Source organism: Euwallacea similis, chromosome 16 (genome assembly GCF_039881205.1).
Source record: "Euwallacea similis isolate ESF13 chromosome 16, ESF131.1, whole genome shotgun sequence".
Lineage (NCBI taxonomy): Eukaryota > Metazoa > Arthropoda > Insecta > Coleoptera > Curculionidae > Euwallacea > Euwallacea similis.
Window position 1 is genome coordinate 1,019,018 of NC_089624.1, and position 16,250 is coordinate 1,035,267.

The window sequence follows — 16,250 nt, forward strand, 5'->3', positions numbered from 1 at the left end:
CTAACGAATGATAGCAATATGGTGCCCAATTCAATAATATCAATTTGTTATGTTATTTTAATATTAAAAGCATTTTAGTGGAAAAAATTAATTCACGTAAAAATACACATTCTTCCTATATTGGTATTTTATATTATATTCCAGATATCCAATTAAAAATAAATATTTTTTATCCGAATACTCGACTAAAAGGGGTAAATGCGTTTTAAATAAATTGTAGAGTATTTATACAGCCAGCTATGTAAGGTACTTATTTTAGCAATTTTTTAAAATGTTCTTTTCGTTAAATAGATGTGAGTTACACGAAATTGTATTATCCCGCGTGCTTCATAGAGCGTTTTCATTCAGTTCTAGACACGCGTTAAAATTAGCGTCTTAAGACGAGTTAAAATTTTACGTAATAATAAGGCAATTCATAAAAAAATCTACTCATAAAAAAATCCACTCCTTTGCTAGTTGATTACAAATAACGGTAGGATGACCTATAGCAGATAATTATTTACCCCTTACTGGGAAATGAAAACAGGGCGATTAAGATTCTAATCCAATTAAAGCCTGAATCACCCCATATATTGTTTGATATAAAGATTTTACATCAGCAATAATTTTTAAATAGTAGTGCTTTTGTCCTATTTATTGTTTTAAGTTCGAACTATGGCGTATTTAAGGTTGATTAAGTGATGAGGAAGTGGTGCTCTACAGCACTAACTCTATAAGCGTATCGCTCTCACTCAAGAGCAACACAAATCGAAAGTAGCAACCGAAATGTCGAGAGCCAGATTTGCCCTTATTTATTGGATCGTCGAGATGGGTCTCAAGCAAAAAAAGGGGTTTGGATTTGTTAAATAACTTTTATCTTAAAGGCCGGTCTCTAAATTGCTACATTTAGGGATGGCCAAATACCTATAAAAGCGGGTTCTGCTTTTTATCGGTTTTGAGAATATTGTTTTGCAGTCGTTTAAAATGGTTTTACTTTTAATATTGTTATCCGAATGTTCTCCAATTTAAACGGGAAATTGCTATAGTTACGAACAGGTTAATCAGTATAGAGTTGGGCAATTAGCATCCAGGCTAGATAATATTTGTCCCGGGGGAAGTGCATCTAGACCGGCTAATTAGAATTGTCCAACTTGTTTAATTTAAGCAAGTTAATGACCTGGGGAACTCTACGAAATTCGAATCACTCAGAAACCCCTAAATACTAATCGTGTGTCCCCAATTTGCATTTCCCGACATTATCTAAACAGGTATGAAGGGTCATTGTTGCCCTTTAACATAACAGACCGTCTGGCGGGTTGAAGCCTTAGTTTTAGCTAAAATAATAACATAATTATTTCCGGGGAATACCTAAAAGCAATTTAGAGCCAGTACCAAGCGGAGTAATTTTGCCTCGACTCAATAATTTAATAATTTTGTAGAGCTTGCTCAACCCTTGCTTTGATTGCCGGCCTTTTAAAGTAAATATAATTTAAAACCGACCTTTAGCTCAGGTTTAATAAATGTTGTGATTAAAGAGGCTTGGAATTCTCCTCTAGTAAACAATAGGTAAGCATAAAAGATTTATAAAGAGCAGACTTATTAATATTAGCGAAAATTCTCTGCAATAAGAGTGGTTGCTCTTGTTTATTAACTCCTTTATTAGAAAGCAGTTAAAATGCTAATAAGTAGTAAGTAAAATAACAAAATGGAAATTGAAACCAAATCTGCTTTATCTGCTTTTGCAACTTCTAATTCAATAGTACAACAAGTACGCCAGTTTATTTCACGAAAAATATTTCTTGCGCCCACGCTATTTCGAATCTGAATGTAGGATTTTGATACTTCATTAAAAAGAAAATGTTGTGGTCTTTTCAAGCATGAAAACATATCCCATGCGTTTGTACACTTTCGGTTAAATAAAAATATAAAAAAATTCTATGAAACAGCAATGTACCTTTTTTCGTTTTTTGCGCCATCCAGTATAGGTGTTTCAGATTTGCTCACTTGTTAAGTTTACGGAGTTTCCCTAGTTTACTTTTTAAAAGCAAAAAGGACCATCTCAAATATAACGACAGGAATAGATGATAGAGATGGCATGCAAACTAGGATTAAGGTCGTTTTCTTTGTCACTTAAAAATAGTCTTCACCTCACTGACGCACATTTTATGACATTTCGCATCCCAAATTCTACACACTCACCTTATGGTGCTCGAGAGTAAACCATTCAATCAGGTAAAATAAATCAAAAGCGTTTGGATCTGGTTAGTTGAAGATTTATATTACCAACAAACCGATAGTACTAATAGAAACTTTTTTAAAAATTTAGAATGATCCTCTTATCTCCCATATAGAGGATGCACTCAATTTACACTCAACATCGGAATTGCGAAAGCTTTACTTTCTCTAACACCGATTCGCCAAGTTTTTGAACTCCCGTTTATATCTCTCCACTTATATTAACTTTGAAAAATATTCATTTACAACGAACTTCAACTCATTTCCATCCACTAATCCACTCATTTTCATTCTTTTTTTAGTCCCGGTTGTCGGTTAAGCTCAATATTGTTTATTGGTGGAACGGAGTTGAGCAAAGTTTCGATTGAGTCATTACATAACTGAAGAATAAAATACAATCTTAATTGATTTCGTGCTGGTCGTTTATTACTCCAGATGTTTTGTGTATGTGGAATCAGCTGCATTCTACCTATAAAATAAATTAAAGTTTCATTGTGAGTATGTCCCCAATTGTGTAATCGCACCACGTAATTTTACAGCACAAGTAGTATAGTATTTCTCATCCATTTGGTCAATATCTATTTTCCGAGTTCGCATGTATAGTTATTATTTATATTGTTTAGAGCCAACACTGAAATTAATCGACTTTCATAAAGCTATTATATCTAGCAATTTGAAACTCCCAGGCTATGATTACTGGAAGTTTACGAGCAATAAATATTCCGGGAATATACCAAATAAAGTTTATAGCGAATCGTTCTAATTCCGTTTAATTGATTTTGAAAGAGGATGCGTAAATAACGTGTTAAGCAATTTATCAACCTAGGTCGCACAGCAGCTGTAGCCGTTTCGTAATTGGCTTGGGTTGTAAACTGTTCTTCTGGGGGTGGCCCTAAATGATTAATTCATTACCAAGAAATCTATCTACATTTTAGACGGTTCACGATGGTTTGAATTCTGCATTAAAATGGTCTTAATGTGCATTTTAATTAAAACAGTAAAGACTGCAACAAAATTCCAGGCTAATTAACTAAAAGGCATTATAAGCTGCCCAACTCTGGAACAATCATCGCTATAGAGACCAAGAGATGGAGGCGCTTTTATAGCCACAGAAGTGGGACACAGCTATTATGGTAGCGGTTTTGTTTCTCATGGTTTTGAGTCTGGGATATTATATTTTGAATAATGCATTGCAGCAGCTTCTGTCATGGTTTAGCCGCTTGCATAATTAGAGTATTTTTTTACGTAGAAACCTGTTGATACGACACAATCATGTGTGTAAATAATACGGAAATCTACATGTATGACATGACGCTTACGTACGGATATTATAATGCTAACAACTTTAAAGCATCAATGCAAACACAAACGAAGACAAAACGAATTTAAATATCGATTTTAAATGTACACACTTTTCCGAAAGTTTCATGGCCCCGACAACTGCCCTTTCCTAAGTACGGGATTGACAAACATACAGGATGCTAAAATTTCAGGTTTACTTTCATTTTTTCATTGCAGTTCCTCCAATTTTTGAAATATTTAGTTCAAATTGGGGGCATTTCTCATAAGAGTCCACATCAGCTAGTCTATAAGGCCAATTCGAAAATATACTAGGCGATATGCTTTGTGAGGAGTTAGGCCTGTACCGCCCCAGATTTTTTCATGGTAAATTTAACGCCCTGGAGGTTCGTTAATATGAGTTTTTCGAATAGTGTTTTTACAAAGCCGCCTTATTTTGCAATTTTCTGTCGCCCGCTGAAAAGACGCCGGATAAAACTAAAGCACCCTGTATATGCGGGCATCATCGGGAATGATCTCGAATGTCCATTAATTTTGGAAGAAAGACTCGATGATGTTTTATATTGTTGGCTAAAAATTGATTAAGTGCGCACATAATACATAGACATAAATGTTTGTAACTTATGACATACCAGAGGACAAGGAATTGGTGTTTCCGTTGAGGTGAATGGAGGAGGATTTGTATTTGGGGAGATAATGGGAATTTATATCTTTATTATACGTACAATTTACATCCCAAACCAGGTAAAATGTCCTAATAAACAAATGTTCAGAAGTGATATATTGGATGACGACATTGCATGAGTGCGATATTTGAATAGAGTACATATTTTCTGCGAGAAATAGTTGAAGTTTAGAGTTTTTAGCGTGTACCGAGAAGTAAGTACAAAGTAATAAAATAACCAAATGGAAATTTGCAAGCGAATCTGTTTTGCGGCCGTTCCGTTGATGCAGTTGATTACTGCAGAGAGATAGTCAAATAATAGTTACGAAATAAAGCTGATGGTATGATGCAAATCAGCACATGGGAAAAATTAATAAACGAAAATTGACCGATTATCTTTGAACAGGGTAACTAAATGTGTGTGTGATACCTGCATAAAAATTTTTTATTCCTACTGAATCGTTCTTTGAAGTATTCGTATTATTATTTTGGAGGTAATCCATTCATAGAATTACAATCGAATATCAAAGATGACAATGCTGACACTAAAATGAAAGTAGGTATCAAGAGCACTCCAAATGGTAAAGAGCGGCGGTCCCAAGTTTCATCCATAAATTAAGGGGCTTCGGATCACTTCGCCGGGTAGGTATTAAATTCTAGATGGATTAATAACGTTTTTGTTCTTATCGATCGGCATAAATAGTCCCTGAACCTCCATACCTATTAATACAGGAACAGCACAATAATTAATAACTTTACAGACAAATATAGGGGTGTGTTTCACAGATTGTTTCACACTATGCGATTATTTATTGCTCAGTTTGGACCCGACTCTAAAATTTATCGAGTTTTATATAGAGAATGCACATGGTTACCCAAACTCTGAAGTTGTGGTTGCTTAGAGTTTATGAGCAATAAATATTCTGTGAGCATCGTTAAGAGTGATGTTGGATATTTGTGGGAAACAATAAATTAGATTTCTTGACCCGTGATTAATTACATCACTTCTTCGGGTATGGTTTCAATAGCTTTAGAGTCACTAACATAAAGAGTGATTTTTCTGAAATGCGCTCATAGTTCTAGACGTTTCCTACACAGCCCCATTCATTATTCTTCTAATATCTAATGACCGATCACCGTGACACGTCCTGTATATTTCTTAAAAATAACAAAAAGGTCCTTCTTGCGGGATATTAATCAACTTCAACCACAATATTATCCCAGCTCGGTAACCCATATTTTCTAAAACGCTTTAACTACATTTGTAGAAGAATAATAGCGTCGCACATGGAGGGAACACAGCAAAGTAATATTTATTTTAAAGCGCTTAGTGGGATGACAATGACATACTATCTTACTTTGAAACTACCTTCGTAGTATCGGGTACAAGTTTCTGCAGAACTGCATAATATGCAAAGTAATTTTGTTTCCGTAACTTTAATTAATTGCTATATAATTTTCTAGGGGGTGGATAACAGGTTAAATTTCATGTTAGTTTAATTGCAATCATGTACAGAGTTTTACATATTAAATTTCCACTCTTAACATTTGAAACAGCAACAACTGGAATTAACTGTTTTGCTTTCAAGCACTACCATTTCAGTTTCTTGGACTTTGTATGCTCTTGGATTCTGACTTATGTATATAAGCCGTGGGATGAAATTACTTCCTGACGTATCGTCTACAACTTTGGTGAAAATTAAATAAAGTGACGAACTCATGGATGAAGTGATTTTCTATGTCTATGAACGTTGACTGAAATGCTAAATGGAAACTCCTGTGTATTTATTCGTTTTTCTTTGGAAGGGGAGGGGGGGGGGGGGATTGGCGCACGTTTGTTAAGCTGTACATCTTTCTAGCCTTTTTCTTAATTCTCACAAGGTATCGTTAGAATTTCTGAAGGTTGTCTGTTCTCTTACAAAAAATTCGAGCAATCCGAGAGTGCATGTTCATTTAAAGCAGATTTTTTGTTCGTTCTAGCTTGCAATACATTTATGCACCGAAATATAAAACTAAAAATATTATACGATTGCCAAAAGCGATGATTTTTATATGCATTTCAAGCTTAGATGGCGTATGCAAATGCCCCCGCGAACTGACTACTTGAGAAAATGCGAGGTTATTTTCATGTAAAGATTCTACTAAAGTTAATCTGAGCTATGAAATATTATGTAGATCTAGTAGTCGAAGCTCTAGTTTAATGTTGTGTAAATATCTAGACCTGAGCGTAAACAATATTCCTCCATATATCCTTAAACAACGGACCTAATCCGGAATTGTTTGGCCAAGCGTCTGGAATGTAAATTTGTGGCGTACAATTTCATATTAGAGGGATTTTCTTAAGTAATTTGAATTTCGCAAAACCCGGGGCCATTACCTTAATTTACACAAGACGGACAACTCCACTAGCCGCCTTGCATTATCATATGCAAACTGTATAACAAAGTACGGTTTACGTTTTCATCCTCGGCCCTTTAGCAGACCGAGACTGATTAGCAAGAAAGAGTTAGGGGCTTGAATTTCGTCCATAAATTACTAAGGCTTAGATCACTTTATGAGGCTACTAGGCTAGCATGGTTTAATCTTTGGCAAATGAGTTTATGAAGTAGAAAACTGCTATAACAGTTACCGAGATTTTATTACAAGGATTTTATTTTTTATTTTATATTTCCCAATTTTTTATTATTTTATATTTTCTTCTAATTTTCTAGTATTCAATTTGTCTCTCCTCAATATTCGCCCTCAACCACTAAACAAGAACACATTTCCCCGAGTGCCCTGTATCCAAGTATTACTTCCTTTTTTCGTGTTTTTCAGATGCTGTCCATTACTCCAACTCCTAAATAGCTTTTCCTTCTAAATCTTCCTTATTAATCTGAACTAATGTACGTAATTTTATCGTGATTATAAATACATAACCAATTTCAACAACGTCCGATTTAGGAATTAAATTTCGGACTGTACCCATAGCTCGTGGGTCAGAATAGCTTACCTCGGTAATCCTGAGTTTATCCAATAAACTAACTTTACCGCTAACGTATTACACGTACGTTGTGAGCCTTGTTTGACAGTCGAGATGATGAGAGCCTTCCTGCTAATATCACCAAAAATTTCCTTCCTTAAAAACCGCATTCAGGGATTAACATCCGGAAAATAAATTCCATATGGAGTAAGCTTTCCTTCCAGGTAGCAAATTTTGTATTTCCGCCAAGATGGGCGTTACGGCGAAAAAGATAAATGCGGTCGTTGGTAAGGGATCGCCCTTACAGGGATATGGAAGCCGTGCGGAAAATGTGTTATGCATTTTTACTTTTCCAGATCGAGTCGAATTTGATGACGGATATAGAGGTGGAATAAAACGTTTATCCCTTATTTCCAGTAATATAAGTTTTTGAGGAATATACGTAATTCTAAGAATGTGCAGACAGTGTACGTAGTTGGAAAATAGAATAGTTTGCTTTCATCAGTGCCGAAAGTGTTCCTACAAATTGCATAATCTCTATGCTCCAAGTTATCTATTTAATTCTAATGAAAATAATAACTCTCTATGCTCCAGCAGCGACAAAATCACAACAAACAAATTCCCTTAGAATAACGAGGCATCTCAGATTCAGTCGTAGAACAAATGACAGGGGAGTATATTAAGCGAGAAATCGAGGGCAAAGATAAACATACCAAAAATGTCTGGGGAACCGGAGGTAATTCATATTCCATGTTTCTGAATATATTGCCCACACTTTGCTGCTGTCTGTAATTCTAATTAAATATCCTTGCGAATGATATTAAACTGTCGCATAAAATGCCCTTTTTCAACCCTCGGCATTTGTACTTGTTTTTGGGATTTGTCCAAATGACATATTTCACTTTTCCCGCCATACTTTTCATTAATTGAGGAGAAAATTTCCGGAAATTAGTAAAATTTACGTCCCTAAGTATTATATACATATATAGATCATTGTATCTACCATTAGTGAAAATCTCCATAGTGTAATTAATGTATCTTACAGTTCGACCCCTTTAATATCGAAATTTCTTTCGTTTCAGGCATTTGGAGCTTAAAAGATGTGGATTTGGATATTGAACCAAAGGTGGTGGAGTACGGAAAAGAAAGTACTTTGCGCTGCAGCTATGATTTAGAAAGTGAGCCACTTTACACGGTTAAATGGTACAGGGGTCAGTTTGAATTTTATCGCTACACTCCCAACGAATCTCCCTGCACCAAAATATTTAATGTGGAAGGATTGAATGTCGACGTAAGTACACACATTCCTTTAGGTAACACACAAAATGAAAATAATATCAACTAGAGGAAAGAGGAGGCAGTAAATTTATTCTAAGCAATTAGCATAACATATGCTTCTTAAATTTCTGGAACAAATCAATACCGACCACTTTACTTTTTCCACAATCAAGCGTAAATCACACTTTATCGCTTCCAAGAAAAAGCTTTAAATATTGATTCTAAGAGGCCTTTTATTTTTTAATTTTATCAATTCATTAGCACTAGCTGCAAAAGTAATGGCTGATGTGTAGGAAATTCGGTGGTTTGCCATGAATAATTATTTGCGTTTTAATTAATATATATGTTTTCACTTATTTGTGTCCAAACTATTAAATTTCATATTATTTTGAAATAAGTAAACGTTCCTACGTATGTCGTAAGTTTTTTTTTTTCACAAGAATGGAGATTACCAACGAAAGTGAAGCTAGATGGATTGTAAGTTCTAGCGTGTTCCAAGTCGTAGCCAGAAAAGTCTGGATAGAAGTACAGGGTTCTTATATTTATTTTTTATTATTTCATTATTATTTCTATTTTATTTCGATTTATTCATGTTTATGTCAGATGGGTGTATAAGTTTTTTTTTGCATTATCTCTTAGAGAATTCTGGGAAATTAACAGTACCTGGTCCACAACAACAATGTGTTAACTACATCAAATACAAAAGAACATAATAAATAATATGATTCACAAATTAGTAATTTTCCTACTTTTTGAACCTTAGTCTTTCGGTAAGTGGGGATTTAAATAATATATTCCCCACTATTTTCAAGATGAAGATCCCAACTGAAGATATCATGTTACAATAAAAGCGACTACCGAACAATAAATTAATCTATTCCTCTATTAGTTTGATCAGGTGAGAAGAGGACCTGAATAAACTGTTCCTTTTGTATCTGGCTTAAAAATAACTAAAAATCCAACACAATTACATAGAATTCTTATAATACATAGATGTGCTCAGCATTTTGCTTCATCCTAAGATATTGATTTCTGTTTTTGTCGTATTATCTTATTTATCACATTTGATGGCAAATTAATCAGTCATCACAAAAGTTTTCTATTTTAATTAAGTTCGGAGGAATACTCTAAATTAAAATGCTATCATGCTTGAATGAATGCTGCCTTCGAGAGGTAATAAATAAACATGACCGCGCTCAACCTCAGCGGATATTTTCATCTTTCCCATTTCCGTAGAATTATGAAGTAAAATATACCTACGCCGACAAATACCATTTCCATGTGAGTTGGTGTCGTTAATATGAGTACAACACATCATTTATTGAAACCGCGTTAATTACTGTATGTATTTTGTAAGAGTTATAATTGAAGTTCCTACCGACTGAAAATTCCTTTAACTATATTCACAACTTTATAATTAGTTTAAGTTGAGTCAAAAAGTGTAGAAGTTCTAGTTGAAGCCTTAAGTTTTCCCAAATGAACAAAGACATAACTGCTACATGGAAATAATAAATTGTTCTTAGACTTTCGTTTTAATTTGAAAATGTTTACTGTTTGTTCCTTAACCAATTTGTACAATAAGCTAAGCCAGCGGTGTTCTCCAAAGTGAGTTTTAATTTAATTGGAGGCGAAGAATCATACAACCGCTATGATTACGTAATTATTAGTGTAGGTACCTGTGGTGGGTTCTGGCAAAACGATAAATTTACGTTTAATTTACATTTAACAATACCGTAACCTGACAATTAAGAAACTTAAGTTCTAAACGGTCTAAGTTCCAAAACGGTTTGTAAATTTGAATTCGATACACCAAGGGTTTCAAATCAAATTCGAATTTTGAGCATCAAGTCTCCCTGACATGTAATAAACCAATGGAGGTGTATCTCTGCTCCAGGTCCCAGATGAGAAGGTGGGGAACGGGATATTAAAATGTCCTAGCCCAATTTGGAAACGCCCCTTTCGTTAATGGAAATTGTAAATTCAATTTGAGGTTAGTGACGGGTTACACATGAAGCGCATTGAATGAGATTTCCATAATTGATAATCTCCTTGATAAAGTAATTTCTGAATTAACGCCGTTGGGATATTTTCGCTTGAGTTGCTGACCATATTACTTAGCAGCATATAGTATGAAATTTTAGGAGTACATCAAGGCGGATAAAATAAATTTGAATTTCAAAGGGCCTGCAAATATAGAATATACCACATACAATAACTAGTCAAATTCATGCGATGAAATCAACAAACAATTTCGAACAACAATTTCATCCAAAATACGCTATCGATTTTATAAAGAAAATTTCGTTTCAATTAAGAAATAGTATCATCGCTATTACATCAATAAATTTAGCCCTAATGACGATAGCATTGCTACTTCAAAGTGTACAAAATGCCTCAGCGCTCGAAGCCCCTAATAATTAAGCGATACATCATTGAAAGCTCGGAATTATCGAAATAGCTGGCGAATTGACAATTAATTTGTAAATTTCAGGAGAGCGAATCCAATGAACACCAAGTGGTCCTACGAAACATCGGTTTCAGTTTATCTGGGAATTTCAGCTGTGAAGTAACCACGGATGAGCCCGCCTTCTCCGCCATTACCGCAGTCAAAGATATGGTGGTTGTTGGTAAGTAAATCGGTGAAGATATAAAATTGCCACAAACATTTTAAATACCAGAAAATATACAATTTTGTTTGGTCTGGTATGCAAAAATGAAAAATAATAGGAGAGTTAGAGTACAGCAATTTAAAAAAAATTAAACTCTTTTTTTAAAATTTAACGACAACTAAAGTAACATTTTTCAAGACTCTTGGCGCATTGAAAGGCTCACTGGAATTTTTAATGGCGAATTCGGACACCCCACCAGTGCATACCGAGTGCACCAATAGGGCCAACGTTTTCGTCTGTTCCTGTCGTCTAATGGTACTTGGTAACATGCCAAATAGACATAAATATTTTTCGACGCCCATATGGCATATGGGCTAGTGCAGGTGCCCGAATTCACCATAACATTATTAACTATCGAAATGCCTTTCGGAAATATCAAATAAATGAATGGAACAAATATCTCGCGAACAGATTTTACTCGCTCGAAAAATGTGTGCTTAAGTGGGCAGAAATTGAAATTTCGTTCGTATTCGGGAAAAATATTACAAAGGGCAGAAAGCTTAGGAAAATCGCAGGCAGTTTATTATGAAAGTCGGATCGTTAGTAGACAGAATATGATTTCCATGACGGAGTATTTCAAATCCAAGAATATTGCGCCATAAAAGGTTGGCAAGTGTTAAAAAGCGCTTTTGATATGTTCGGGAGGAATACGACAATGGATTTTCAGCGTTCGATTTTTCAGTTATGTGGAGAGTTTCAACATGCGTTTGTCGGAAACAATTTTGGCATTGGTGTGACTTTAGGGTTATGAAATTGTACATTATTAGTTTCCTTCATTTTTGTATCCCCCAAGAATAGGTGGAATGTACAAAAATGAGGAATCCAGGCTAAACGCACGATTCGTGTTCGCTATTTCCGTACGCTTTGCTTGATAGCAAGACCTGTACATAATGCTCTATGACGAGAGGAAGATACTTTTAGAGATGATCATATAACTAATTCCCTGAAAAAGAGTTTTACAAATAAGGGTAAGATTTTCAGTGGTCTAAGAGATATTCAGTTCTTATTTTTTATTATGTTCTATGTTTACTAAAGTTGCAGACGCCATGTCGTCATAAGATAGCCTTCGCGCAATCCAAGGTCCGACCGGGAATTCTCGGCTTTCCGAGACTAGAAGACCAAAATCAGCTGTATCTTCCTTTCCAAACCAAAAAACAAAATCTTTCTGCTGAGGAGTCCAGAGGTTGTAATCAATTTCGTTAAACGTTAGATTCAATTAATAAGTAATTCATTTCCAATATCCTGGGAAATTACCGACCCTAGAAACAAGGAGTAACGGGCTACATCCCGTCCGTTATCCCTTTGCCTCTGACTCATTATCTGATATTTGTGCTGCCCTGTTCTATTCATTAATATTAGATTCTTACGTTACCGTTCTTAACCAGACTAATTAATTAATCTCTGTCACTCACTCCTCCATTTTTCTATTCGTCCAGTGTTTAATTGGATTCGGTAATACGTTTCTTCTTGCATATTATGTTTATTAATTCCGTTTGTATTTCCTAATTATTTATTCCTAATAAACCCATTGTTTGCCACCTCGTTGTTTCCATCTTATCCACTGAACCCTAGGGTTTCTCCACTGTCCAAAATTGCGGCCTATAGCGGTCCCTTTGACGCTTAATACAAAGGGTAGCGCCCGAGATTTACAGGAATCGTAGATTTAATCCAGGTGCATTACGCCACCTGAGCCTTTACCATAAAAAGGACGTCACAATTACATTTAACCTTTGACCTGTTATCAAATCCCATCAAATCGTATGATTATAAATGAGTTTTATTTGATGTTGAACTGAAAAGCGATTGAAATTTGATGTGTATTTGATCATCTGATTGAGCATAATTTCCACATTGTCTGCACTGTGAGGTACGGCCAGGACTCACTCGAAAGAGAAATGTATAGGCGTTCTCATAATGTCTATTCGCAGCTAATTCGACGAGGGGGGCCAAAGCAGTGGTGTAGGAATTTCATTTGATTGTCAATCCAGTGCAAGTTGCAAATGTCGATTAACCGCGACGAATCTCGAATAATCGAGAGAGGGATGTGAAATAGATCAAACGGGGAAATTGTGAGAAGCTCTCAAAGTTGCGAAATGTTGTGCTTGCATTGCTCGATTTTAGTCGAAATAGGTCCGTTATTATAAACGCTTTGATCGTTTTGCGTAATAACAAGGGACAGGGCCCTGCTGGGCTGTCTAGACTCGAAGAAATCCTGGTCGTGAAAAATCAAACTCTGCAAGTTCGGAAAATTACGGAAATTTTATTTTAAGACAACATTGTGAGTTTTCCGTTAGAGATGCCGTACTACATCCAGCTTCATCAAAACGTTACAAGTCTAGTCTATCGAGTAGTTCTCTAATGCGTTACCTCTAAAATTCCTAGAAATTACTTAAAATTGAAGTCGAACAAAAAACCTCTGGAAATTTTGTTACTTTTTTCACCCAAAATTGATCGATAAAGCTACACAAGCGTTTCTGGAAACACACGAGTTTTTCTGCGGAGATTAGAGGCGGCTTAATTGATGACGACAGATAACAGTTCGATACAATTTTTGTATTTACCCGACTTTCCCGCACCATGATGAAAATGATGGCTCACAAGGGGGATAAATTAATGGATGCATAAAATTTTTTGAAAAATCTTGAAGGTCGAATGTACCGGAATTTGCATCGTATTTTAACGAGAAATCCTGCGTAAGAAAATTTGGAGTGTCGAATCGAGCGCGTGAAAGCACCAACACGTTCAGCTCTAGTCTGTAGTGCTCTCTGTATAATCCCACTTGCAACTCCCAGAACTGGCTTAATTATATACGTAGGTAACTCAAACTGATACGCTGAGGTGTTATCTGTGGTCTATGTTAAGATTACCTGTACGTTTCTGCCGTATTGATATAAGAAATGGTGTAACCAAAACTTGTGGTGTACCGTATAGTCTTGTAAAAACTTAAAAACTTTCAAATCTACAGGCTAATTAGCGAGAATAAATTTAAGAAACGGAAACTACTGGATAACCAGAATAATGTCTTAGCGTCATTAGCATAATAAAGAGACATTTTTTTTTTTCGGTCGGTGATGACAGGGAAGTGGAGGATGTGAGACGATGATCTCATATTTTGAAGTTTAATCACAAAAATTAAGCCCTGAAATGAGAAAGCCCTTTCACCATACGAAGTAACGTAGACTCCGGTGAGGGCGAGTGAAAAGAGTTTTTAGTGGGTATTGCGAAACTCCGTGCTACTATATTCACGTTAAAAATTGATGGTGGTATTTATTAGATCAGATCGCTACAAAATGGATGCAAGAACGATAGGTATTGTGGTTTACTTCAGGAGGTCAGAAGATTGAAATCTCTCAAATCCATCTAAAAACATGAGGTGAAAGTTACGCTGTTGCGGTAGCAAAGTTGAACATAATTGCACTCCTGGAGTGCCTAAAAGCATTTTCCAAACCTCTAACGAATATTGCAGGCTATCTATCTACTTCTATATCTATTGAAAAGGCATTCATCTGAAGCCGACCTCTTTAGTCGATACCGCTATTATAATTTATTGCAACAAGAAAATTCTTAGTCGTTATTTTATCCTTATCTGTTCTAGCAAGATACTCTGATATAGAGCTTTTATTATAATTTTAATGCTAAGTACCGATCATTTTTTTCTAACAGTTAGAAAATGTGTCTTATTTTCAATCTAATTCCGCAAGAAGTTGATTTTTACGCCTTTTTTAGTTAATTGATCATCCAATGACAGAATCTTCTTTCGAATAGAGGTTATATTAGCATAATTATAATAACTTTATGCAGTTTAAATGGCATTATTTTGAAATTTAACATTCAAGCTGCGCAAACCAAAAATGGCCATAAAAATGAGTTATGAGACCATTAAAAACGTGAAAGATACTTTTAAAATTAAAGTTGACGTTGCAGTTATTATTTATTATATTAAAAGATATAAATTAAAAAATTTTATAAAAACACTTTTCATTATTGCCTTGCGTGAATCAATGGAATGCTGAAAAGTAACCTCTCCGTGTTATAATAGGGAATTCACTACCTCCAACTTCAGAAATGTGGTAACCATAAAAGCACAGATTCGCACCTTTTAGAAAGGACGCTAAGAAGTTGGAGGAGAATTTAAAAAAGTTCCTGTGTTCTATTCTCTAGCCATGAAGAGAAATTACTTTTATTTAAGAAGTTCTGTAATTAATTTACGCTGGAAGAAGGGTGTTTTATTTCTGAAGTGTTCCCTGACTTTACTAGCACAAAAATTGATGAGGGTTTGTTTTACGGTTGTTTCGTTTAAATTTATGCAAATTAATTTTAGAGCTAGGTTAGTGCAAACGTTTACCACTTTTGGCAAGGTACTTTTATCTTTCTTAAAACTCTCATTCGACTAATTATATGACTGAATTTTTTCCTGGCTAACAGCTCTCTCACTGTTATCATTTTAATATAACTAGGAAGTGAATAATACAGTATCAAGGTAAAAGAACTAGGTAGGTGTGGTGAAATCGATTGACAGAATTTACATAGGTCAAATGCAGCTTCGTCGCTTCACTCACATTTATAATGTGAACTCGTTGACGCAAGTTTTTATTTCCACTATAATTGGATTTTGAATTTGATGGAATTTAGAAACTTTAATACCGTGGCAAAAAGTTGAGCGCAATGAACTAACATGAAATGAAGAAATCGAGATGAATAGCATACAATATGAAAAATAGCTGAACGAAATTTAAAATAGTATATTTTATAGTGAGGCCAATTGGGTTGTTTTAGGGTTGATTGATGTAAGTTTACCCTTACCTATTCTATTATGCAACTTATATTACGGCACTTTTGGTTTACTCAACTTCTTTTGAGGTACTTAATCACCCTTTAACAGTAAAATCGCAAAATACCGTACAATTCAATTCAGGCAGAAACATTAGCCATCGAAGTAATTGTTTCTGTTTTTCTCCTTCTCAATGGTTGTTGTAGAATAGCAGTTTGAATTTCTGGCAATATGTTCGTTTAAATTGGGATTTGTTCATCGCCTAACGTGAAATAAAGGAAACGGAAAATTTGCTATGTTTTGTGATTCGTGTTATATTACGGGCCCTCGCTTTTTCTCTCGCAGAACCTTACCCGTCTCCCACAAAAGTATGCATTTCTGTAAATTGTGAAA

At 35.1% G+C, this 16,250-nt stretch overlaps 1 protein-coding gene across 1 annotated transcript in view; it reads left to right on the forward strand.

Moving 5' to 3' along the window:
• LOC136413910 (uncharacterized) overlaps window positions 1-16,250 on the forward strand; it is a 47,744-nt gene that overhangs the window by 18,585 nt on the left and 12,909 nt on the right. The window contains exons 2-3 of the mRNA XM_066397672.1: window positions 8,222-8,430; window positions 10,909-11,044. Coding sequence (XP_066253769.1) covers window positions 8,222-8,430; window positions 10,909-11,044 — 345 coding nt within the window. The remainder of the gene's footprint in view (window positions 1-8,221; window positions 8,431-10,908; window positions 11,045-16,250) is intronic.